Here is a 22,208-nt window from a genome sequence, read left to right as displayed (position 1 = left end):
TCTTCTACACTTTAGATCGGTGGTGCTACACGACCATGAATGCACAAAACCATGTGCATCTCCTTACTAACCCAGTGCTCCCCACAGTATCACGTTTAGACCCCTGTGGGGGTCCTGACATCATCTGTCAGACCTGTTAAGGCTCCTATAGTCTTGAGAGGACATCATGTAACTAACAGCAGGCTGAGTAGCTCCTTTCCTGAAGAATGGATGAATGTACAAGAACAGGAAATTGCTCCTCTCAGAGGCTTCGGTCCTTCTGTTCATTTGAGCTGCAAAAACCACGTGTTGTCCAAAGATAAATTAATGATGCATATTAAAGGACATTGCACAAGCAAGCAGTTTAAATTATCAAATTTAAATTGTATCTCGGACAAAACAACAAATATGAGTTCTAGGTGGGTCTTTCCATGTAACATTTTAATAATGTGACAAAACATGAATAAATAAGTCTGGGACTCACCAGCTCCAAACACGACCCCTCCACGGTGGGACGTGTTTTTAATAAGAATCATTTAGAGTAACACAAAAGCCTGAGCCCAAAAGACGTCAGCAATCCCCGCCTTCAATTATGGAATAAATTGTTGGATTTTTTTTCTTAAATCAGAGTAGATGTTGGAGGTGTGTCTGACTAGCAGCCATAACGGACAGGCGGCTGTCGGGGGGGCGCCAAAACATCTGTGGAACTCAGACTTCAATCGAACTGTCATTGGTGGATCTGTGTGATTTGATAGTTATCCTGATTATTTATCTGGAGACGTTCAAAGACGGCTGACAAATGCGTCGCACCTCAGGTTGGATTGTGCGCGTCTTGTGTTTGTGCGCGTCTTTGACAGCGAGTGCGCCGAACTACCCCGAGGACGACGAGTTGATCCTGGATCTGATGGGCGAGGAGAGGACCGGAGCCGAGCCCGGAGCCGAGCCCGGAGCCCAACTCATCAGGTGCAACAAGGTGATGATGCTTCTCAGCTTCTGTGAGCCGCAGGTCGTTCTCTAAAGTCACAGAGACGCGATCACAGCACGCTGCTCTCAGTAATTAGAATACACTTCAGTTTTTAGAATCAAATACTGTACTTCAAATAAAAGTTCTCATGTTGCAGAAGAGCACATTTTAATTATATATATATATATATATATATGAATAGATGTATAGTAATTTAGCACTTTGAATCATTAGATATACTATAATCAGTAACGACATGCACCATAATATTTAACAATTTATCATGTAAATATTTGTTTGTTAATGTGAATCTGTAATCATGAAATTAAAGCACGTTGAGTATAAAAGCACTTAAATTAAATTACGCATTTACTAAGGTTGCCTCGCACTTGTTAACAGCATGTTATGTCCGCCTCATGTAGTTTTTCATTAATTAAAAGATTGAATTTATCTTAATCATTTACGTGCTTTTAGAATGTTTATACGGTATGATCCACAGGTGAAGCTGCCACAGTTATTTTAGATCATTTATATCTAACAATAATTCCTCTATGTATAAGGAAAACGTAGATTTAGTTTTTTGTGCTTTATCAGAAGTGTTGCTTTGTACACAGCGGGTGCAGAACACACTTATTTAGGAAGGATTCGGGCACAATTTTGCAAGCGTGTCTCGTTTTTCCTGCTCGTTGTGCGCATGCGTGTTCCCTGTGCGGCGCTCCAGGCGGCTTGGCGCGTGCCCGGACGGTATGTGCTCGTGCTGCGTCCCGGAGCGCGCGAGTCCGGCGCGCGGAGGAGCATCAGGAGCCTGAGAGCCGCGGCGGCGCGCAGGGGCCAGCCGCTGGAGGTCCTGCAGACCTACGCGGGAGCTGTGCGCGGGTTCCTGCTCAAGACCGGCAGTGACGTCATCCAGCTGGTCAGTCCTTCACCTGTCAGCACGTGGCTGCCCGCTGATCAGTGAGAGACCTCTAATCGATCATTCAACTCTGCATAAATTAATTTATTTTTGTTTTCCCCCTAATGAATTAAAGGGCATCCGTTGAAAATATTTTAAATATTCAAGTATTTGGATTTATGGATTTAACTTTTTCATTCAAAGTTGGTGTAATAAGTAATAATTAAATAAAAAACTACAACAGCACAGGTTAATAAAATCAATGAGAAAATAATTGATCTGAATTAGGTAATTATATGAACTATACCTTATAATAAATGAATTTAATTATCCATCAGTCATTGTATTTTATGTGTTTTAGATACTGTACATGACATTGCTTATACTGCAGCATGTTTTACTGTAAAACGAGACAAAAAGACAGTAACTTTTATTGAAGAACAAAAAACAAAAAACCCCCAACAAAAATCATATAATCTAAATCAGGAGATGGTGTTATTGACTTCTTTTTCCACTGGAAAACATGTTTGACCATTCTCACAGCCTCAGTAACATGCAGTGTTGAAGCATCAGGAGAGAGGATGACTAGATCACCTGTAGGACACAGACTTGAGGGGTAGCATTTATAGACGGAGACAAATCGGGGGACCCAGGATGGAGCCCTGGGGGACTCCTCCCACATGCCGACCATCAGGAGGAGATAACAATCAAATAAACTCATTGACTAAAGTATTTAAGTCCTCACTAAGAAAACTTTATTGATTAAAAGAAAACACACAAGCAAAAACAATCAAATACATGGTAATTGATTAACCTCAGGTGAATGCCTTCAATCTTTTGATTTAAAACACAATAAGTCATCAATAAATGTTGATGATTCCCCTGCCAGGCATTGAGGCTCCCTCACGTCCATTACATCGAGGAGGACTCAGCCATCTTTGCTCAGAGCAGCCCGTGGAACCTCCAGAGGTTACTACAGCCTGAGGGTGGAACCTCTGAAAACAGCAAGTACCGGCCTCCCAGTGAGTCTGACCGTGTGTCCGTCTCTCTTCCTGTCTGACACACAACTGAATTACGCCCACACCCACAATCCCTCTGTTCCGTGCAGACGACGGAAGAAACACGGAGGTGTATCTGATGGATGGCAGCGTTCACAGCTCTCACCGGGAGGTCGAAGGCCGAGTCGTCATCACAGACTTCAACAGCGTCCCAGAGGAAGAGGGAGTCAGAATTCACAGACAGGTTCTACATACTAATTAAATACCTGCGTATTAAATACATGTTTATAATTGCAGCTGACACCGGTGAACGTGTTTCACTCCGTGTCCGTACCACCCGCCTCCCCTCCACAGGCCAGTCGCTGCAGCCGTCACGGCACACACATCGTGGGGGTGGTGAGCGGCTCAGACTCCGGTGTTGCTCCAGGCGCTGGTGTGAAGCTGGTCCGTGTGCTGGACTGTCAGGGCAGGGGGACGGTGTCCGGAGTGCTGGCAGGTAGGACTCCCACAGAACCGGTGCACCACAGACTGGGGGTGTGGGCCACTGCATGTCCCCTCCTCAGGTCTGGAGTACGTCCGAGCGGAGCTCCTCCCCCGTCCTGTGGGGGCTGTGGTGGTCCTGCTGCCTTTGGTTGGTGCGTTCAGCCGTGCGTTGAACGCGGCCTGTCGGGACGCGGTGGCTTACGGAGCGGTGGTCGTTGCTGCTGCAGGAAACCACAGAGACGACGCCTGCCTCTACTCACCTGCTTCAGAGCCCGAGGTTCTCCAAGGCTTCAACTCAAACACACCTGATGGATACGTTCACACGCCCCTTACTGTCATTTACTTTGTGCTGCAGGTCATCACAATAGGGGCAATTAACTCAGCCGACCAGCTCATGTCCCAGGGAGCTGGGGGCAGTAACTATGGCCGATGTGTTGACCTGTTTGCCCCCGGCGATGATATTGTTAGTGCCAGCAGTGACTGCAGCACCTGTTTTACCTCCAGCAGTGGAACGTCCCAGGCTGCTGCACATGCTGCTGGTATACCACACACACAAACACACACACACACACACACACACACACACACGCACACACACACAGAATGAAAAAAAAGAAATCTACGTAATGCTGCAATAGAGTTGATTACTTCCTTGGTGTGTGTGCATGTGTAGGTATAGCATCAGTGATGCTGTCGTCCAATCAGAACATGTCACCGGTGCAGGTCCTGCAGATGATGCTGCATCATTCCATCAGAAACACAATCCACTTCCTGTCTCTGTCTGAAACACACCAGCTCATCACTCCGAACCTGGTGGCAGCCATGCCATCTGCCTACAGCTCAGGTTCGTGACAACACTTCATCTTACACACACACACACACACACACACACACACACACGTGTAAATAAATCCTTGTGTGTCCGTTTGGGTGTGCAGAGGCAGAGCTACTGTGTCGGTCGGTGTGGTCAGAGATGTCCAGAGGTGAGCAGGTTGTCAGCCGCTGCCGTCTGGGGGAGGAGATGATGAGCTGCAGCAGCTACAGTCCTGATGGGGTCCCAGCTGGAGATACCACCACCGTGAGTTCAAAGTGACCTCACCACAATAAACACCTTTCGGTGGTGGGAAACACATTCGCTTTGTGTGTGCAGGTGAACAGCAGGGGCATGGAGTGTGTTGCCCACAATGGTCCAGAGGGTAAAGGTGTGTATGCAGTGGCACGCTGCTGTGTGATCGGTGGCCTGCAGTGCCAGGTCCACACTAGTCCCACGCCTGGGCAAGAAGCCGAGTGTGTCGGCCCACAGCTCCACCTGAGCGGTGAGTCACAGCTGGAACATCTGTGCAGCCGCTTGTCGCCGGTTTGGGGTGGAAAGTTAAAGACAGGTCACTCGTTAGATGAAAAGATTGGACTGGGAAAGTTCCTCCAGCAAGGGTGATTCATATTTGATGGATTTATTTTTGAAAAATTTAAATTTCATTGAACAATTTTTTTTTTTTAACTCAACCAAACACTTTCACTGATGGAACGTTCGACCATTAGCAGCAAATTAGTTCATACTGAACCTGCAGAAGTGGTTTTATGATTCAGAATGAAGTGAAGGCACCTGATGCCGTGTATTAACACGTATTAATGTATTAATGCTGAAGCCAGACAAACCTGTGGCTCAGAGGCTGCGCTGTGAGCAACAGTAGTTTTGATACGGCTGCATTCAGAACATCAGTCTATGATACTAGTTACCATGACAATCATCCTGGGAGGAAAATGCACTTCATGCCAGCATAAATAGCACCCATGCATGCATGGTTGTCAAAAGGCCGTTCAGTAGCTGACTTTATGTTCCTGATTTATTGTCTCCATGGTGATTCTTGTGTGGACGATGTTACCTGAGAATCAGTGATGGAGAAAAAGTTTTCTGTTGACTGAGCTCGTAGCTCATCCTTCTCCAGGCTGTGCGTCCCGCTCCTCTGCTGATTTCCTGTCTGACTCCCGTCCTCATCACGGCGATCGGAAGCATTGCATCGTCAAAGATGGGTCGACATCACACGCCCCGTCCCGCCATGCCCCGTCCCGCCACGCCCCGTCCCGCCATGCCCCGTCCCGCCACGCCCCGTCCCTAGAGTGTAAAGTGCTGGAAAAGATTTCAGTAGACAAAGATCAGGTAAATATTTGAAATAATAGAAATGTTTGAAAGTTTCTGCTCTGAACACTGATGTCCTCCTGCAGGTTGAGGTGTCTTGTCCCACCGGTTGGACTCTGACAGACTGCAAAAGCATCTCTCAGGGCTGGGCTCTCGTGGGTCCAGGGGTTACAGGAAACAGCTGCCGTTTTGACAGAACCACAGCGGCTGGAATCACAGCCGGCATCGCTGTCTGCTGTCACGTCAGACCACCCCTCCACTGACGCGGCCCTCAACCTTTTATCACTTCTGGAAAACTGTTTGTGTCCATTTTAAAATGAGGTGAAATGCACAGACATGTACGGTATATAAAGGATGCTCTATTCTTCAACGTATTAATGCTTATTGTACTTGGCTGTATTAACACAATTTTAGTTTGAAGAGAAAATATTTTTGCATTTTTAACAATTCTGAGATCTTTTTGTGAACATGCCATTTCCATTTTTTTAATTTATAATATTGCCATGGTTGTATTTATGACCGTTCTTTACAAACCTATAAAAACCTAGTTTTAGTGAAACCTTTAGGGATGTAGTGATTCATGTGGCAGCTTCTAGACGTGCTAATAGTTATGTTGACATGAGGATATGAACCAGTGAGACATTAGGTAGTGAATGTGTTGTATTCAGCTGGTCCTACCAAACCATAATGGGACCAGTAGTAGTTGTAATGATTCAGGCTTCATTCATTTTATACCATGTGGTTTTCTTCCAGTTCATAATGTGTTTGTAGCAGAGGAACATCTCCAGGTCAGACTGTAGGTGAACAAGAGAAGCTTCTAGGCTGGAGCGGCCTGATCAGCAATGAATAAATCAGACAGAACATTGAATTGCCTTTGTGTGAAAGTATCTTTCATGATTACACACATTATTGTTAAGAGAGAAAAAAATCCACTGTGATTAATTTCAAACGGAGCAAAACCCACTGGACCAACCTTTAGTGACTCCAAATCTCATCAGGACAGGACTATGAGAAGGGGCTGCCTCATGAGTGGAGCTAACCTCATGACCAATCACCTGTCCAGTCAGAGGTTTAATATACTGTACCATAACTAAGATGTCATTTTTATCTAATTAGTTAAAAGGAATTCAGCCAAAGCTAAAGAGACATGCAGATTGTTTTCAGGATAAAATTAGATAATTCAAAGGAAACCCTGCAGAAATCAACATAAAGGATAAAAAAAAATCACATTTAAAAGTTTGATTGACTTCTCTGACAATGTGTAACCATAACAACAATGTCCACAAGAGGTTGTGCATTCCAGTTTATTTTATAACAAATTTCCCCTTAATCAAACTCTGATGTACAAATTAAAACTGCGTTTCAACATGCATTACAGAATCCTGCCACAACAGAAGTGAATCTTCAAAATTGAATGATAGTAAAAACCCAGACATAAGCCGACCCCCCCTCCTCACACACTCACCCACCCCACCCTGGACCCCCCCACTAAAACAAAAGACTGAAGTTCTTCTGTGGTGGTGTTTGAGCAGAGGGACAAACCTCAGAAAGACTCTGAATGTGACACATGCTTCCATGGCCGTGTGTGTGTCTCACAGCTCCACCAGGTAACACACAACCAGCCCCGGAGAAGCGCCGTGTATGTGTGTGTGTGTGTGTGTGTGTGACAGTAAGTGCTCATGACCAAATGTACACAGCAAACAACACAAGGGGGTGTTTTTTTTTTCTTCTCTGCCACACAGAAAAGACAAACTTCAACTTCATTTACTGCCACACATGCAAATGTGTCAGCGAGCACGAAATGACATTCACAGCTAGTGATAGAGGAAGGACTTGATGGGGTGGAAGAGTGTGTGTGTGTGTGTGTGTGTGTGTAAGGGCTAAATAGTATTTCCCTCTTCTCAGGCATTGAGGATGTGGAGGAGGCCTCAGTGGATTTATCACATGACCACACCAGACAGAAAACCATTTTGGATGATTGCTTCGTAGGTCTTCATACTGTAAACATTTACCTGTTAAAGCTGAGAGCTAATCTGCTAAATGAGTTTAGGCTCGTGTCTTCACAACATCTGGATCAAAGCGTAGCTTCCTCACAACTATCAGCACGAATCGGTATCTACAAAGAGTCTCTGCCCGAGTGCAGAGAAGCAGCATTGAACCCGTCACAGAACCAACAACCATTACATTCCTACAATCCTTTGTCACAACACACAGAGGATATTTTCCCTGTATTACTTAGGATCTGAAGGGGATGGAGACGCCCTGTTGCGCAGCCGGACGACTGCGTGGAGCAGACGTGAGCCCACCTCTGCAGAGATAAGATGACGGGGTCAGACGGGGAGAGATCGGGAGGTTAAGGCACTTCAATTCTCCCGATTACTGGAGAAGGGGGAGGTGGAAGTACGCTGTTCTCGTACGCGACCAGAGCTACAGGTAGGTTTAACTCCTCTGTGTGGATTTCCAAAGGTAGACAAAAGCGAAAAAACTTAACACAAACGAGAATCAAAACGGAATCAAAACCTGATAAAACAGAGGTAACAGTGAGATAAGGAGGACTTGTTGTTTGTGAGCGAAGTCGATGAGTGTCACACATTTGCATGTTTTTCACAATGTCTATCAAATTCTATCACTAAGTATGTGTTTATAGCCTTGGCACCTGAAAATAAAACATGCTCCTGAGCTCCCCTTCAGTTGGCACTGATGGCCCACTACCACTGACCGGTGTGCTTCCTGGTCAGTGTTTTTCTTGCATAAGGCTTGAGTCCCTAAACATCCTCTCAAAAAGTCAATTCATCCAGAGTCAAAGCAAAAAAAGTGGCAAAGAAAATAGAAAGTCAGCAAACAGAAGAAAGAATAAAAATCCAGCACAAAAGGCTGCCTGACAGCAAGAATAACAAGTGGAGGGAGAGTGCTGACCGCGGCATCACTTGCTCCAGATTTGCTGAGGGCCGGGCACTTGTCCTGTTTCTAGGACAGCGTCTGTCCCGTACTGCATCTCCCATGGCTACACTGTGGCCACCAGGGTGAAAGGTCAAGTTGCAGGCATAGCAGCTCGCTATCAGGGTTTCCATGTATTTGCATAAGTGGCACTGAAATTATAAGGTGTTAAAAAGCAAAGGAATCCGCGATTTGTGAGGAGGCTCTAGAGGAACTCACCAGTGCTGCTGTTAGTCGCTCTAGACTGGACTGGACTATAAAGTGCATACTGAACCCGGCACCTCCTTAGTGCTCGTGAGTGGAGGTGTTTCTGTACAAGTGCACGGATATGTCTGTAAGTTCCTCTAGAGCCGCTAACCCCCACCTCTCGCATTTTACATGGCTGTGAAGAAGAGCACAGGAGACTTTAAAATATTATCTTACACTGGAAATTACATATGTGGAGCAAATCTTTACATTATGAATATCTACGTAGATACATTGGCAAATATGAGCAGAAAATTGTTAAAACACAACCTGAACCCATCCTCCACCTTGCTGTCATTCTGAGTGAATGAATGAATAAAAGGATAAACTGAAGTCATCCGTGATTGTGGAAGGTTTTTTTTTTTTTACACTTTCCACTGTAATTAACTCTTCTGCCCTTAATAGTAATGCATCTCCATCATCGCCTTGGCTGCTCAAAAAGGAAGTAATTTATAATTTATTCATAGCTCCTTTGTTGCCATAGCGACCAAGAGAGTAAGTGTTCTGATTGGCTTGTTGTGGGTTCCTAAATGTCCTGACCAATCAGAGGCAAAGGGCAGTTCTTTCAGTCGGCTACCCCGAGCTGCGCTGCCTCGTCTTCACAGGGATGCTGCAGGTTGGCGGAGCTACGGGTCTACGTCCTCCAGATCGCTCTTCGAATCGCCGAGCATCATGGGAGACTCTGAACCCTGGGAGAAAGGCAGATTTTATAGTTGACATGAGAATAAAGCAATGTGATGTTCTAAGGCAGAACAGAAACATACGATGCATAACAAACTCATTGTTGGGTCAGAATTAGCCTGCCACTCCTGTCAGCCACATCGGAGAAGAATGGAACAGCTTTGACTCACAAATAATCGGTCATTAACAGCCAGCCAGCAACATGTTCCCCTTTTGTTCCATTGTTCTCTTTTTGGCTGTGTTCAATCACGTGAAAACCACACTGTGCTGCAGGCAGCGAGAGCGAGGCTACCTGTCGGAGGCTGCGGTCTGCAGTTTCATTGGCTGGACTGCCGTCAGAGCCGTTACTGCTGCCAGACTGCTCCTTTTCATTCAACAACGCTGTGGCGTAGGCTAAGGTATCCTTCAGGGTAAAAACACACACACAATGAAACAGAAGGGAGCCAAGACAAAGGCAGAGCAGACGGCTCCAGATGTCTAAGAGAGAGCGAGTGGACGTACCTGTGCAGAGATGGTGCGCTGGAAAGTTTTATTGGTGGAGGTTTCATTGGAGATATTGCTCTGTGGAGTCCAGTAATGCTCTGTCATCTGAGAGGAGAAGAAAATGATGCAAGAGAACAGTGAGAATTAAGGAATATAAAAACAGCAGCAAGTGTGTCTGCCTGCCACAGGTGTGTTTCACTGAAAAGTGACGGTTAGAAACAACCATAACTGTGTGAAACGGAAGAATAGCAGAAGAGCTCACAAAGTCAAAAAAGCATAAATACTCCCAAGATCATCTGTAAAAAAACTATTCCAGTGATGTTTGTGACTACATTATATTTTAGAACTTGCCTTCTTTTGCAGCCACTGCACTGCCCAGCTCCAGTGACCCGACAGGTCTTTGAAGTAATCCTTGGCTGGAGCACACCTGTGAGGAAAATAAAAAGGTCATGGATTATCCTGAAAAAATAGAATAAAGCATCACCCATAATAACATCTGTCAAAAATAAAAATGAATAAATAAAACTGATGTACTCACTTCTGGGCCAATGTCACCAGAAATTTGACACACTGGTAGCAGCGCCGACTGTCCACGTTGTTACTCTGATGCATCAAAGCTGAGGAGGTGGTTAATATACTGGTTACCTTTTAAATATTCACACACAATAACAGGCAATCCCCACAAGTGGTATGTCCATTGTTAAAAATGCAAAGAAAAACAGGAGATGATCAACAGAACTGTGTTTCACACAGCCGACGCACCTAGAAGCCCTTTGTCCGACTCAAAAGCGTACTTCAGTCTCTGGGTTTGCAGCGGATCCTCCATTACCTTATTAACAAAAGAAAAGAAAAGAACTTAAGTGATGCCAATCAGAACAGAACGGAATTAACTGAGCATCACTCACTAGCAGCTCCTGCAGCATCAGAAAAATGTTCTTCAGTTCATGAGGTGGAGCGATTTCCAGCTGGGTCTGTTCAACACGAAGGATTCAGGTGGTGTTAAAGACAAACAGTAAACGTCTGTGGGCTGATGGAGGTTTAGAAGCGTTTTTGTTTTACCTTTAGCAAGTGCAAAACACCCAGGGAGAAGGGCTCATTACAGAATGAAATGTAGGTCACCATCTCTATCAGCAGAGACAGCGGTCCGGACAGCTCACGCATGGCAAACATCACCTGGTGGATTTGTATAGAGAACAAAAACATAGCATGAGTCTCTGAGCCGGTGGCTGTTAGTCCTGATAAATACACACATAAACAGGGAAATAAAGGATTGTCCAGCTCTTTTACTTTTTTTCCAGACTACTTTGTTACCTCTAAAAGGTAAGGCTGTCCCTCTGGAGTGAAAAGTGAGGCCAGGATGTCTGCGTGGAGGGGGAGCAGGGAGGACGATGGGATGGCGCTCAGGCGTAGATTAAATCCACTCGGAGCTACGCAATGAGAACGAGCCATGAGGATTTGGACTGAGAGCTGCGGCGTACAGAAACAACCACGGCCCTCAGGTCTCACCTTGTGTCTGCTGGGGGCTGAGGTCCGAGTGGAGGGTGATGAGGGCCAGGGTGCTGTGGAGGTGAAGGAACTCCCGGGCCTGAGCAGAACTCCAGCGCCGGTTCTGCAGACACAATGTTTGGATCCTTATTTAATTGTTTTTTTGATTCTTATTTCATTGACGAGGAGTACAAAGTTAAAATAAGGACGCATTGTGACTGACAAAACTGTACTATTACCTGGTTGTTTTGCCTGTTGGGTCCCAACAGAAAGATCAGCATCCGACGATAAGCAGAGTGTTTCAACAACAGCTGGCAAGAACCACAACCCTGAGAAAGAGACAGAGAGAGGATAACACTGATAAAACCCTCTTTTTATTTCGTGTGTGCTCTGTGAACATTAAGGACTCAAAAATGTCCAAATCCATGTATTTGCTGACGGTTCAATACCCTCTGAGTGAAGTTACTGAACAGGCCGAAGTACTGCGCGCAGTTTTTCACGTTCTCAGGAACATCCTTGTCCAGTAAGGACAGCAGGGCGTCGGTCAGGTTGTCCAGTCCCGGGTCTCCAAAGTGGAGCGCGCTCTCCAGAGTCTTCTCCAGGATGGATGCGACCACGATCCTCACCTCCCTGACGCTACACTCCAGGAGACACACCCTGAGGATGGAAACAGCAGCAATGTAAATGATGAGCAGGATAGAGCTGAATATGATTAACACAATTTAAACACCCCAAAAAAAGGAAGAAAAGTCTCAAACTCCATTTGAGTGACAGTGAACACAGCTGAGTGCATCGTCCTCATGGGAAGAGCCTGTGGTTGGTGGGGGGAGGGGGGTACTATAGTCTGAGCGTCTGATGCTCAACAACCAATCGTGCTTGAGGGCTGTACGATCGCCTCATGGCTAAACATAGTTGTGTAAGACAACACGTTGCAGAAACACACATTTTGTGAAACTATCCTTGGGTCTCAAGTGTTTGCATTCCACAATGGAAGTGACCTACAACCGACGAGCAACGTGCACAGAGGTGGTCTTCATTCAACTGCTGTTGATGCAAATGCAACTATGTGCATGTTCAAGTGTGCCCCCGAGTGTGTGTGTGTGTGTGTGTGTGTGTGTGTGTTGAAAACAAAAGCTAAAGATGTTAGCTTTGATGTGTATCTGAGTGAAGCTTTCGCGGCTGCTGCAGCTTCCTCAGTGTGTGATTTCTCGACCTAGCTCACAGCTCAATGTGCATTGATTAGAATGGACTGTGCTGCCAGGTCTGTATCACATATCAACAGGACAGCTACAAAAGTGCTGCAGTGATCAAGCCCCGGACGAAGCTTCACTATCATAGAGTACATCCATGCTGGGTGGACGCCTCCAGCTGAGATGATGGTTCAAAACGACACGACGGGACGCGGCCTGACAGATTTTAGTCAGGCAAAACCACTCCTTCTCACGAGAAACCAATCAGTCAGACCAGTAGAGCTAATGTTAAATAACATCTATCGTGTCACAAATATAACAAGACACCCAGCTGGAGGGTCACCCCCTGACCTGGTGATCTCACGCCCCTCCGGTCCCACCAGGTACTGGACCATCCACTGACACGCCTCGGAGCTCTTTGACAGCAGCACGTCCACCGTCGCCATCCACTCCTCTGTGTCCACCCTGCAAGGACATCCCAGTTAAAACGTTGCTGCATGTGAGGGATGTTCATGATTGACGTGTCTGTGTGTGTGTGCACGAGTGTGTCAATCTACCGGAGTTTCTTTTTGGTGTGCAGATAAGTGTGAAAGAGGAAGTGAACAGCCAGCTGAAGACTCTCTTTGGCCATTGGTTGGTAGGTTGGATGTTTCAGCTTCGTCTGTAACACACAGCATCCGTCGTGTTTCTCTGCTCGCTACAACCCTCATTACTGACAGTCAGTGGTATTTGCCCTCTGGGTTATTTAATGCTTTGACTTTGTTTCTATGACATGATGCATCCTGGGGCATTTAAGGTGGAAAAAAGAACCAATAAAGACAGACTACAAAAGACTACAAATGACTGTTAAAATCAGCTGATATGAGTGAAAAGAAAAGACATGAAATGAAGTGAAATAAACTTTAATAATCCCCTCAGGGAAACGGTTATTTCAGGATTCCAGTCTGGGTAAAAGCACATACTGCATTGACGGAGGCCAGGGAGAGGGTGAAGTTGAAGTAGTCGCTGTTGTAGACGTCTCTGTTCCTCATGAACTTGAGATTCTCATCCCGCACCATCTACTCCAAACACAAATGAAAAGGTCAGATGAAGGTCAGTGCTCACAGAATGATGCTGAGTCATCAACGCTCTCTGTAACCTCCGTGCTTCATCTCCAGCTCCCACACAGGCCGATCGCTGCTGCCTCACCTGATAGATGCTGGCAGGCATTTTCTCCACAAACAGACCCTTCTTCTCTCCCTTGCGGACCAGGCGGGTGAGAAGGGTGAGGCGGTCGTTGTTGGCTCTCGGGGGGCGAGGAGAGGACTGAGGTGACACATCAGGAGACGATGGAGCAGACCTGGAGACACAGAGATGTAGGAGAGATGACGGCAGGTTGCTGCACCGCTTAGGAGTCCTTCTGAGAATGTCAGGGTTCTTTATGAATGAAACCTGTGAACATGAATCTGATTACATGAATCTGATTATTATGTTATAATAACACAGTGGGACACTGTATCGATGAACTCAGTGTGGTGGGGGGTCCACTCACAGCGTCAGGTCCTCTGCTTCCTGCCTCATGATGCTCACTCGGCTCTTTTTGGGCAGGACGGGTGAGTTCTGGTCACTGATCTTCTGATAAAACAACATGTACGCGTTCCAATACCTCCTCCGTACATCAGGGTATGGGTTGGCTGTACACACACACACACACACACACACACACACACACACATTGAAAATACGGTAAACTTTTTTTAGCGTTTTCATTTTTTATTTCTATGAACGTTTGAGGGGGGAATACTGACGTTTGATACTTGAATTCACTCGATAACAGTTGGTGTGTGTTAGGGTTAGGTGTGTGTCACTTACATTGGTCATAAACTTTGGGACGGTACTCCCCACCAAAACACTCGTACTCCAGAGTTTCATCATTCATGTCAAACTCCTCCACCATATTGTCATTGAATTTGTACCAACGCCCACGGCCACTGGAAGGACAAGGAAAAGTCACACTATAGTCATATTCATTACAGCTGACCTCAGTTTAACGGATTATAAATCAATGAAACCAAAAACAATAAAAAGGGATTCAAACTTGTACAAAATGTTCTGACTTCTTTGGTGGGAACAAAAAAAAAAAAGAAGACATTTCTTCAATGACATGAATACATTTTGCTTAATTCAAGAGCTCACAGAGAAACACATCAAACAGATCACAACACTGCAGTAGAGGTTTTCCACCCAATGAGTCTGGAGCCTTTGCTATAAAGATCAGATCACTGACATCTAACTGATTAAGAATAACTGGCTTTGAAGCAGTTCCAGCATTCGCCTAATTTCTAAGAGCAACATCAGCGTCCTTTTTTCTTTGACTCAAGCAGGGATATCAACAAGTCAGCGAGTGCCAAATATTAGCTCCTGCGGTCTCTCTACATTCCACCTCTTCAGTGAGCATTCCTGCCTTCCAGAGCCAAACATCTGGAGACGCTTATGAACCGAACCACAGCAGCCCACAAAAGTCTGATGCTGCATTCATTTGTCCCAAGGAGCTCCTCTAAAATCTGTCTGGAAAACTAAAGCAACAGATTAATGCTTTAGTTATACGCTTATTATGTAAAGCAGGAACAGGATCTGTGAACTAAACTCTCTGAATGCTTTTGGTTTTCACAAATTAGCCCTACGGATGAGTGAGGGGAGGAGAGATGTCTGCTGACAGCGCCCCTTACCGTCTATCTTTAATGAAGGAGTAATAGTGGCCTGCGTGTGCCTGACCGCTGTGGACAACAACCCCCACCAGCTCGTAGTTCTCAGAGATGGTGACTTTCTTTCTGGGCGACCCTCCGGACGCGCCCTCGCCTCGGCCCTCCCCACCCTCTCCGCTGCAGTCTTGACGGGCCATTCCAGCAACGGTGTAGGGCTCCATGTTCAGCACCCAGGGAAACTGGACACCAAAAAGCACAGAGTTCATAGAAATGACAATCAGATTTGTGGGATTTGTAAGGAAACAGTCCGTACATCCAAGGGAGGTGACGTTTGAAAGGAGAACTACTTCATACCCGAATCTGTTCGTCGTATTTGATGGATCGTCCACTCTCCCAGTCGAATCCGAAGCGCATGAGGTGAATACAGAGAACGCTGGGGAGGGATTTGATGCACGTCCTCTTCACTGTGGTTCTCTGTAGAGACGAACACATGCAGACATTTGAATATATAATATCACAGTGGTGGAATAAAATCATACAGAATCAAACAAAAAACACACCTTCTCTTTGCACTTCTCACAGTAGTAGGCGTTACTCCCCTCCAGCACTTCTCCTCTGACGAACTGGTCCAGTGAGATCTCCAGGCTCTGACAAGATGTCACGCCGAGGTTCAAAGCCATGAAGGTTTCTTCACGCTCGTACCTAAGAAACAAACACACACACACACACACACACACACACACACACTCACAATCATCCACGATCTAAAACGATACATGATCTAAAAGTCAAAAAAGCAATCTTGAGGTTTGGGAAAGAAAATTTGTGTTTACCGATGAGGACAGTCTTTGCAGATCTTCTGGTCAGAGAAGATTCCCTGAAATGTGTTTTTGAAGATTTGCTCTCGACCCATTTTCTGGAGGAAAAAGAGGTTTTATTCAGCAATGTTTTAAATACTTGATTTTTTATTTTTAATTTTTTTGGTGCTTGTGTGAACCTTGAGATGCTCATCAAGCTGGTCCACCAGACTAGTGAAGAACTCATAAGCATCCTGCTGTTCTCTGACATACAGCTCTTTGTTCCACATCTTGAAGATCTGCAAACACACAACATATTCATATGTAGACAATAGTTTGTCAGTAAAATGTATTAATAACAGCAGCACAACAACACTGAACTATCAGCACTAGGCTCAGTTTGATCATGAATGTTAAACATAATTTTTGCTCCGATAGTGTTGCCTAGATACCAACACCAGACTATATACAGACCCACGTATTCATTAGCCCTGAATCAGAACCAAGCAGCACATAACTAAGAGGTATTCACAGACGGCACATGAATTGTGTAACCATAGACGCAAATCATCAGATTGACATTCATTGCCTGTCAGTATTTCTTCCTGTTTTACAATGGATGTATTCTAAGCAAGACAGAAAGCAGTGATACTCAGTACTGAATGTCAGCAGCTGTACTTTTAAAAGAAGTATTTTTTTTACCATGTCAGTAACGTCTTATTTTGAAGTTAGACTAGGAGCAATGTGTTACCTTCCAGAAGTTCTCAGGTACGTAGTACTGCAGTTTGCTCTCCATCAGGTGACCAAACAGAGACTGGACCTGGTAGAAGACGCTCTCATCGGGCTGATCGGTGTCATCCTCAATGGCCAGGAAAGCCTTCAAATAAACAAGGAGACTGAAACAGTCTGGACTGCAGCCGCAGATGCCCTCTGGTGACTAGAGAAGGTAAACAGCGCACAACAAATCTGTACCTCTGGTAGGCCCGGCTGCATGTAGAGCTGCTGAAACACAGCATTCATGTAACACGTGGCTCCACCGTTCTTCAGGCCAACGAAACCTGAGACCGACCGGCTCTCCACAGGGGGCAGATACTGGGAAAGACACGGCAACAGGACACGAGGAGAGTTTCACAGCAACGCAAGAACAAACTATTGTTATTAATATAGGAAATGTTATTTAGTCTGTGTCTTACATCGAACTCCTTGCAGAGGGAGGGGTCAGACTGGTGGTGCATGGACATGAGCTCTCTGGTGATGAGCTGGAGGTTTGACAGAGAGCTGTCGGCCAGCATCACCAGCACCTCGTAAGCTGCCAGCCTGCTGCTGGCTGTGCTGCACCTGAACACAATATCACAAAGATTAAAAAAAAAAAATCCACAGCATACAAATAATTTTTCTGATGTGTGGGATTAACTTGTCTTACTTAGGGTGGAAATCATGGCTGGGGGCCGGGGAGGGTGTGGGGTTTGAACTGTTGATGATGATACGTGAGGCTCGAAACAGAAAGTCATCCAACAGCTGCTGGATGAGAGATGGACCTGAAAACAGGCGTTAGGGCATTTTTATATTTGCATTAATGTTCTCAACCCAATCAATCACCAAAAGGTATTCAAGAGCAGCTGATGGGTGCGTGGATTTCTGCCTGAGCTCACCGAGATGCTCCTTCTCGTTGCCGCAGAGAGAGAGCAACGTCTTGATGAGGCGGAGGTGTCCTGCCAGGAGGATGTTGTCTGCCTCGCTGGTCTCCATCTCAGAGCTCCAACTGGGCTCAAAGTTGTCAAGCCAAGAGATCTCATCCTCCAACATGGTGGCTGCACTCACTTTCACCACTTCCATCTCTGAAGCTGGAGGAAGAGGAGTACGAGGAGAGAATAACATGTCTTTAATGGCTGGAACAGGAGCCTTTAAACTTTCTGTTACACCAGTTCTTTATTTCACCTGAAACAATATTTATTTTGATATTGATTAAAGTGAAGGTAAATTTATCAGCTTACTAGTTAGGTCATCCAAAAGCTGACATCTTAGGTCAAAATATTCAGTGCACTGGGACAGCATCCTGAGAAGAACATGCCAACATTAAAAAGGATCATGTATGCACTTGTTGAGTATTTCTGACTGACTTACCTCTGATTGACTCCTCTCATAACAGACGTTGGACTCCATAATGGCAGCTGAGCAGTGAGGATGACGGAAAGGAGGAACAAGTTGGGTTTCTGGACATCGGGGAAGGCGGAAGTGTCGGACTGGCTCAGGGTGTAGAGCTGATCACAAGCGACACGGCGGATCTGATGAACAAAGGGACAAACCGCACGTGTAAATGAACCCCACGGCGACTGGGATGTACTTCTTCTTAGCAGACTGTGAAACAAAATAAGGCTGTTTACCTCACCGCTGGGAGATCCCAGCAGAATATCGATGATGAAGTCGCTGACGGAGGGAAGGTTGTAAAAAGAACCTGAAGACAGAAACCCAAAACATGACTTCCTGTCATTGCAGACGTCAGATAAACACCCCACTAATGTGTTAATGTATTTTGTGTACGACATCAGTAGTAAAAATAACATCAGTTATCATTTTTGTACTCTTGCGTAAACCTTACTGAGTTGCTGACAGCGTAACTGCAGACAGGTCACCAGCAGCGACAGAGCCTCACGGGCGATGATGGCGTCTTTGATAGAGACACTCTGCTGTCTGACACATATCCCAGCATGCAATGCTGTTGGTGTGGTCTCACCCTCACTGCTGGAGCTGCAGTTGCTTCCTGTAAATAAGACATTTGTTAGTTTTGCATCTGAAGCTTTTGTTTGTGGCGTCAAAGAGGCTTAAACCAAGAGCTGCTGGCAACTAATATCCACAAATCTAGATGTAAGTAGAATGAATGAATAAAAACAAGGAGCTGGATAAGTAGCACACATACAGGACGTCAACACGTCTTAGCACCATGTAGAATATATGTAAAACCAGCAACTACAGTGAGAACGAAGGCGTTTTCTGTGTCACCTGTACTGCTGGCTCTGGTACGGACTCCCTGTGGCAGAAGAGAGCAGTGGGTCTCTCTGATTGGTTGTGGACTGCCTACCAGATCTAATCGGCCGGCCGCAGCTGCCCACGTCAGTCGCATGAAGCAAGCTACAGTGGAGGTGAAGTCACCCACCTCCATTGTCTAGAAAAGAGAAGCAGAAAAAATATCTAGGATTGTACAAACAGTTTGGGGGCTGAAGAAACGACTATTACTGGAAATGAAAGCGTGTCTGTCCTGAGCACCTGAATGGCGACACGAGCAGCGGGTATGATCTCCTCAACTCTGATGGAGGAGCGCTCTGACAGAGACATCTGTCTGTAGGACGACTTCTCTGGAGTTCCACAAAGAGAGAGCTGTCGCCCAGTCCGCCCCGCGTTACGGAACGGACGAGATGACAGTGACTCGCCGTCTCGGATGACATCATCATCCAGCGTTGCTGGCATGCTCTGGCCAACTAGAAGAAACCTGCAACCACAGCCAACAGATTATTAGTTTTGAAATGGTACGTGGCCGAGAGTATCCTCACTCGTGAGCGCATGTTATTTAAGGCAGGGGAAGACACCTGGCCAACTGAAGGCAGATGGAATAGACTCCTTGTCTGGTCTCGTAGTCCACCTCTGAGGGGATGGAATCTCTCTGCATGACGTTCACCACCAGACTGCAGAGGACGCGCAAAATAATACAGGTGACAGAATTAAAAACAAAAAGAGCCTGAAGTGTTTGCTCAGTGGCGTTTTTAGTGTTCCAGTGATGTGATGAGGGCTGACAAATCTGTACCCACAGTGTAACAGACATCAGTAGACCTGTTTTTACTACCTGAGGCCTCCTGCTCTGAGGAAGTTCTCACAGAAGGACCTGCTGCTGGTTTTGGCCATCTCATCATCCGATGTGGGCATGAGCTTTGAGCTCAACACCTACAAGACAACAGGTAAGATGGAAGACATCAAATGTAAACCTTACTCGAAGAACTTTTAAAAATTACGAAAAAATTTTGTGATGTTTTAAATGTCCAACCTCCAAGTTGTACAGGACTCTAAAAGTGGACATGCCGGGAGCTGAAGATCTGAACAGAGACTCTAAGATGGATGCAGCACTGGGTTGATGCTGCTGCTTGGAGGTCATAGATGGAGAACGAGAGCCTGTACCCTGGAACAGAGTTTTCTGCAGAACAGACACACAAAAGAACAAGTCAGCATCAAATAAAAGAAAGTTTTAATATTGAGCCACAGCAGACTGGAGTACCTGGTGGCTCCAGACGCTGGATTCTTTGGGAACAAAGTTGTCAAGAGCATCTTGAACCTCTGGATCTGTTGGAATCAACAGCAGAAGATTCCTCACACGAAGGGTGATCCTGGGAATTAACAAGAAAAATAATTACTAAGCATCCCTTCAGTAGCCTGAGGTCAACGATCTCCATCAGCAACATGATTGTGAACCCTGTTAAAATGCATGATCCAGAACACAACCCCATGTTGCCAGAGAAAAACCATCAAAATGTAGGAGATCAAATATCAAGTTTCCAACAAAAGAATTGTCAATGAGTGTTTTTCAGTATTCCATCAGGAAAGTTAATAAAAACTACAAAATTAGCAAAAATTTCTTCAATCTGGAAACAGTTTTTAATTCTTGATGTTTTTTGCTTCTTCCCAAAACATGCACCGAATTGGAGAAATGCCTTTTCAAATGAGTACTGCTGATACAAATATTTATTATTATATTGATTATTCTGCAGTTTCTATTCTGACAGGAAGAGAAGACAGACGAGTAAGAGAAGGACGACATAGACCAGGAAAAGAACCTGTCTTCTTTGCCTTCAAAGGTTCATTCAAGTGTCTTGACTGGACATTTTAAATACTGATTCCTAACAACCTGTTATAGAGGCAGGTGCTCTAACGGTATCATGACGACAGATCTTATAAAGCACTGATAAATATGTTTTATCTGTTTCTATAAGGATGGACCCACCTGGATTCATCGAGGTTAGCCAGCTGGTAAAGCATCTCAAACACATTACAAACCAGAGCCATCACCACACCGGGCAGGGACTTTTCCTGGAGACATAAGAACCATGAGAACAACATCAGAGCTCATGTAAGCCTGAGTGTTTGCAACTCTTGCAAAAAAACTGTATTGTATGTGTGTAGAATTGTCCAGTCATGTCTAAGTGGTACCTGCTCTAAGGCGTAGGCTGAGTTAAACACAGCTGAGCTGGAACTACTGGAGGCAGAGGCGGAGGATTCTGAGCTGCCAGAGGGCGTACCAGTACCTGAGGTCTTCACTGTCAGGCTCTGCTCATCACTGAAGCCAAGCTGTGACAGCAGCTTCTGGTCCCGATTCATAGTCAGCTAGCAAACAGGAACAGCAAACCAACAAATATTTTTTAAAAAGTACACAGACTTATATTTTGTATGATATGATTGGAAAACAGGTAGAACACATTACAAAATACAGGTGTCAAAACAAAAGAGGAAGACAAGGTCGTAAACATGATGACTCACCACACTGTCATTGGCAAAGATTTGGACATTGTCCACAGGACAGCTCAAATGTTCAGAGATCTTCCATCGAATGCTTCCTATTGTGTCATTACTGTGTGTCTGCAAGACACACGAACACACACAATCAGTAGGATTCTCCGTTTGTTATAATTATACAAGTGTCACAGGGCACTGGTGAAACTGCTGCAGTACCTCTAAGGTGAACGTGTCTTTGGTTGATTCGTATGTGATGTTGAGTGTAACAGGGTGTCCATTGTACGAGGCCCCGTGAGGTAGAATAGTGCGAGGAACCGAGTACATATCCTACAAGGAATAAACACACAACACAATAATATCTTCAAACATGAAGTTCAAACGACCTAATTAGTCATTTTAAAACTACGAACACAATCTTCATCTGTGTGTCCTGGGTTCTCACATATTTGTAATACAATGGTCCCTCGCTATGTTGAGGTTCATCACTTTTTACAGCATTGTGTACTGTGTCCACAATGTGCTGTAAAAAATGATGAGCTAAAAAAAAATCATCACTGTGTCCACATTGGCTGTATAACACTGTCCACTAATCGTGTCGTGTCTACTGATAGTACAGAATGTCTTCAGCTTGATTCAGTTTAAATATTTCTAAATCTTCGATCACAAGCAGTGTGACTCTGAAGTGCTGTACTGTATGTTTGCAAGTTTTCTTCCAAACAAACCACAATATTGGCAAAACGTTCAGCACAGTCAAAG

At 45.3% G+C, this 22,208-nt stretch overlaps 2 protein-coding genes across 6 annotated transcripts in view; one reads left to right on the top strand and one right to left on the bottom strand.

Moving 5' to 3' along the window:
• The first annotated feature begins 643 nt into the window (after positions 1–643).
• pcsk9 (proprotein convertase subtilisin/kexin type 9) lies at positions 644–6,403 on the top strand. Of its 4 annotated transcripts, none has more exons than XR_011036678.1 (11): positions 1,264–1,856; positions 2,725–2,857; positions 2,944–3,077; positions 3,188–3,329; positions 3,397–3,855; positions 3,990–4,160; positions 4,255–4,394; positions 4,467–4,632; positions 5,263–5,474; positions 5,540–5,774; positions 6,207–6,403. XR_011036678.1 is itself a non-coding variant. In XM_068318542.1 (11 exons), the coding sequence occupies exons 1-11, from the start codon at positions 1,638–1,640 to the stop codon at positions 5,714–5,716; spliced, it is 1,875 nt and encodes a 624-aa protein (XP_068174643.1). In that variant the 5' UTR covers positions 1,264–1,637; the 3' UTR covers positions 5,717–6,401. The 4 variants fall into 4 exon arrangements, 3 of the variants coding, with proteins under 3 accessions (XP_068174642.1, XP_068174643.1, XP_068174641.1); XM_068318542.1 differs by having other exon boundaries at positions 3,397–3,593; positions 3,672–3,855; positions 5,540–6,401; XM_068318541.1 differs by lacking the exon at positions 1,264–1,856 and adding an exon at positions 644–952 and having other exon boundaries at positions 5,540–6,403.
• Positions 6,404–6,741: 338 nt separating this feature from the next.
• usp24 (ubiquitin specific peptidase 24) overlaps positions 6,742–22,208 on the bottom strand; it is a 29,901-nt gene continuing 14,434 nt past the window's right edge. For both annotated transcript variants that reach the window (XM_068318538.1, XM_068318539.1), the window contains exons 25-66: positions 21,669–21,779; positions 21,477–21,575; positions 21,150–21,323; positions 20,944–21,029; positions 20,221–20,329; positions 19,993–20,139; positions 19,795–19,892; positions 19,541–19,636; positions 19,221–19,443; positions 18,957–19,119; positions 18,556–18,717; positions 18,341–18,411; positions 18,081–18,241; positions 17,951–18,012; positions 17,609–17,800; positions 17,380–17,494; positions 17,150–17,294; positions 16,929–17,048; positions 16,708–16,833; positions 16,157–16,255; positions 15,993–16,075; positions 15,720–15,861; positions 15,514–15,633; positions 15,184–15,398; positions 14,327–14,445; positions 14,007–14,148; positions 13,664–13,814; positions 13,438–13,533; positions 13,033–13,136; positions 12,827–12,940; positions 11,735–11,942; positions 11,525–11,614; positions 11,307–11,409; positions 11,112–11,227; positions 10,860–10,973; positions 10,706–10,771; positions 10,563–10,629; positions 10,339–10,417; positions 10,152–10,227; positions 9,819–9,905; positions 9,610–9,720; positions 6,742–9,325 (exon numbers count right to left, since the gene is read on the bottom strand). In XM_068318538.1, the coding sequence (XP_068174639.1) occupies positions 9,263–9,325; positions 9,610–9,720; positions 9,819–9,905; positions 10,152–10,227; positions 10,339–10,417; positions 10,563–10,629; positions 10,706–10,771; positions 10,860–10,973; positions 11,112–11,227; positions 11,307–11,409; positions 11,525–11,614; positions 11,735–11,942; positions 12,827–12,940; positions 13,033–13,136; positions 13,438–13,533; positions 13,664–13,814; positions 14,007–14,148; positions 14,327–14,445; positions 15,184–15,398; positions 15,514–15,633; positions 15,720–15,861; positions 15,993–16,075; positions 16,157–16,255; positions 16,708–16,833; positions 16,929–17,048; positions 17,150–17,294; positions 17,380–17,494; positions 17,609–17,800; positions 17,951–18,012; positions 18,081–18,241; positions 18,341–18,411; positions 18,556–18,717; positions 18,957–19,119; positions 19,221–19,443; positions 19,541–19,636; positions 19,795–19,892; positions 19,993–20,139; positions 20,221–20,329; positions 20,944–21,029; positions 21,150–21,323; positions 21,477–21,575; positions 21,669–21,779 (5,025 nt within the window). In that variant the 3' untranslated portion in view covers positions 6,742–9,262. The remainder of the gene's footprint in view (positions 9,326–9,609; positions 9,721–9,818; positions 9,906–10,151; positions 10,228–10,338; positions 10,418–10,562; positions 10,630–10,705; positions 10,772–10,859; positions 10,974–11,111; positions 11,228–11,306; positions 11,410–11,524; positions 11,615–11,734; positions 11,943–12,826; positions 12,941–13,032; positions 13,137–13,437; positions 13,534–13,663; positions 13,815–14,006; positions 14,149–14,326; positions 14,446–15,183; positions 15,399–15,513; positions 15,634–15,719; positions 15,862–15,992; positions 16,076–16,156; positions 16,256–16,707; positions 16,834–16,928; positions 17,049–17,149; positions 17,295–17,379; positions 17,495–17,608; positions 17,801–17,950; positions 18,013–18,080; positions 18,242–18,340; positions 18,412–18,555; positions 18,718–18,956; positions 19,120–19,220; positions 19,444–19,540; positions 19,637–19,794; positions 19,893–19,992; positions 20,140–20,220; positions 20,330–20,943; positions 21,030–21,149; positions 21,324–21,476; positions 21,576–21,668; positions 21,780–22,208) is intronic.

Source organism: Antennarius striatus, chromosome 7 (assembly GCF_040054535.1).
Source record: "Antennarius striatus isolate MH-2024 chromosome 7, ASM4005453v1, whole genome shotgun sequence".
Classification (NCBI taxonomy): domain Eukaryota; kingdom Metazoa; phylum Chordata; class Actinopteri; order Lophiiformes; family Antennariidae; genus Antennarius; species Antennarius striatus.
Note: the sequence above shows the minus strand (reverse complement) of the source record. Positions and strands in the feature narration are given on the sequence as shown.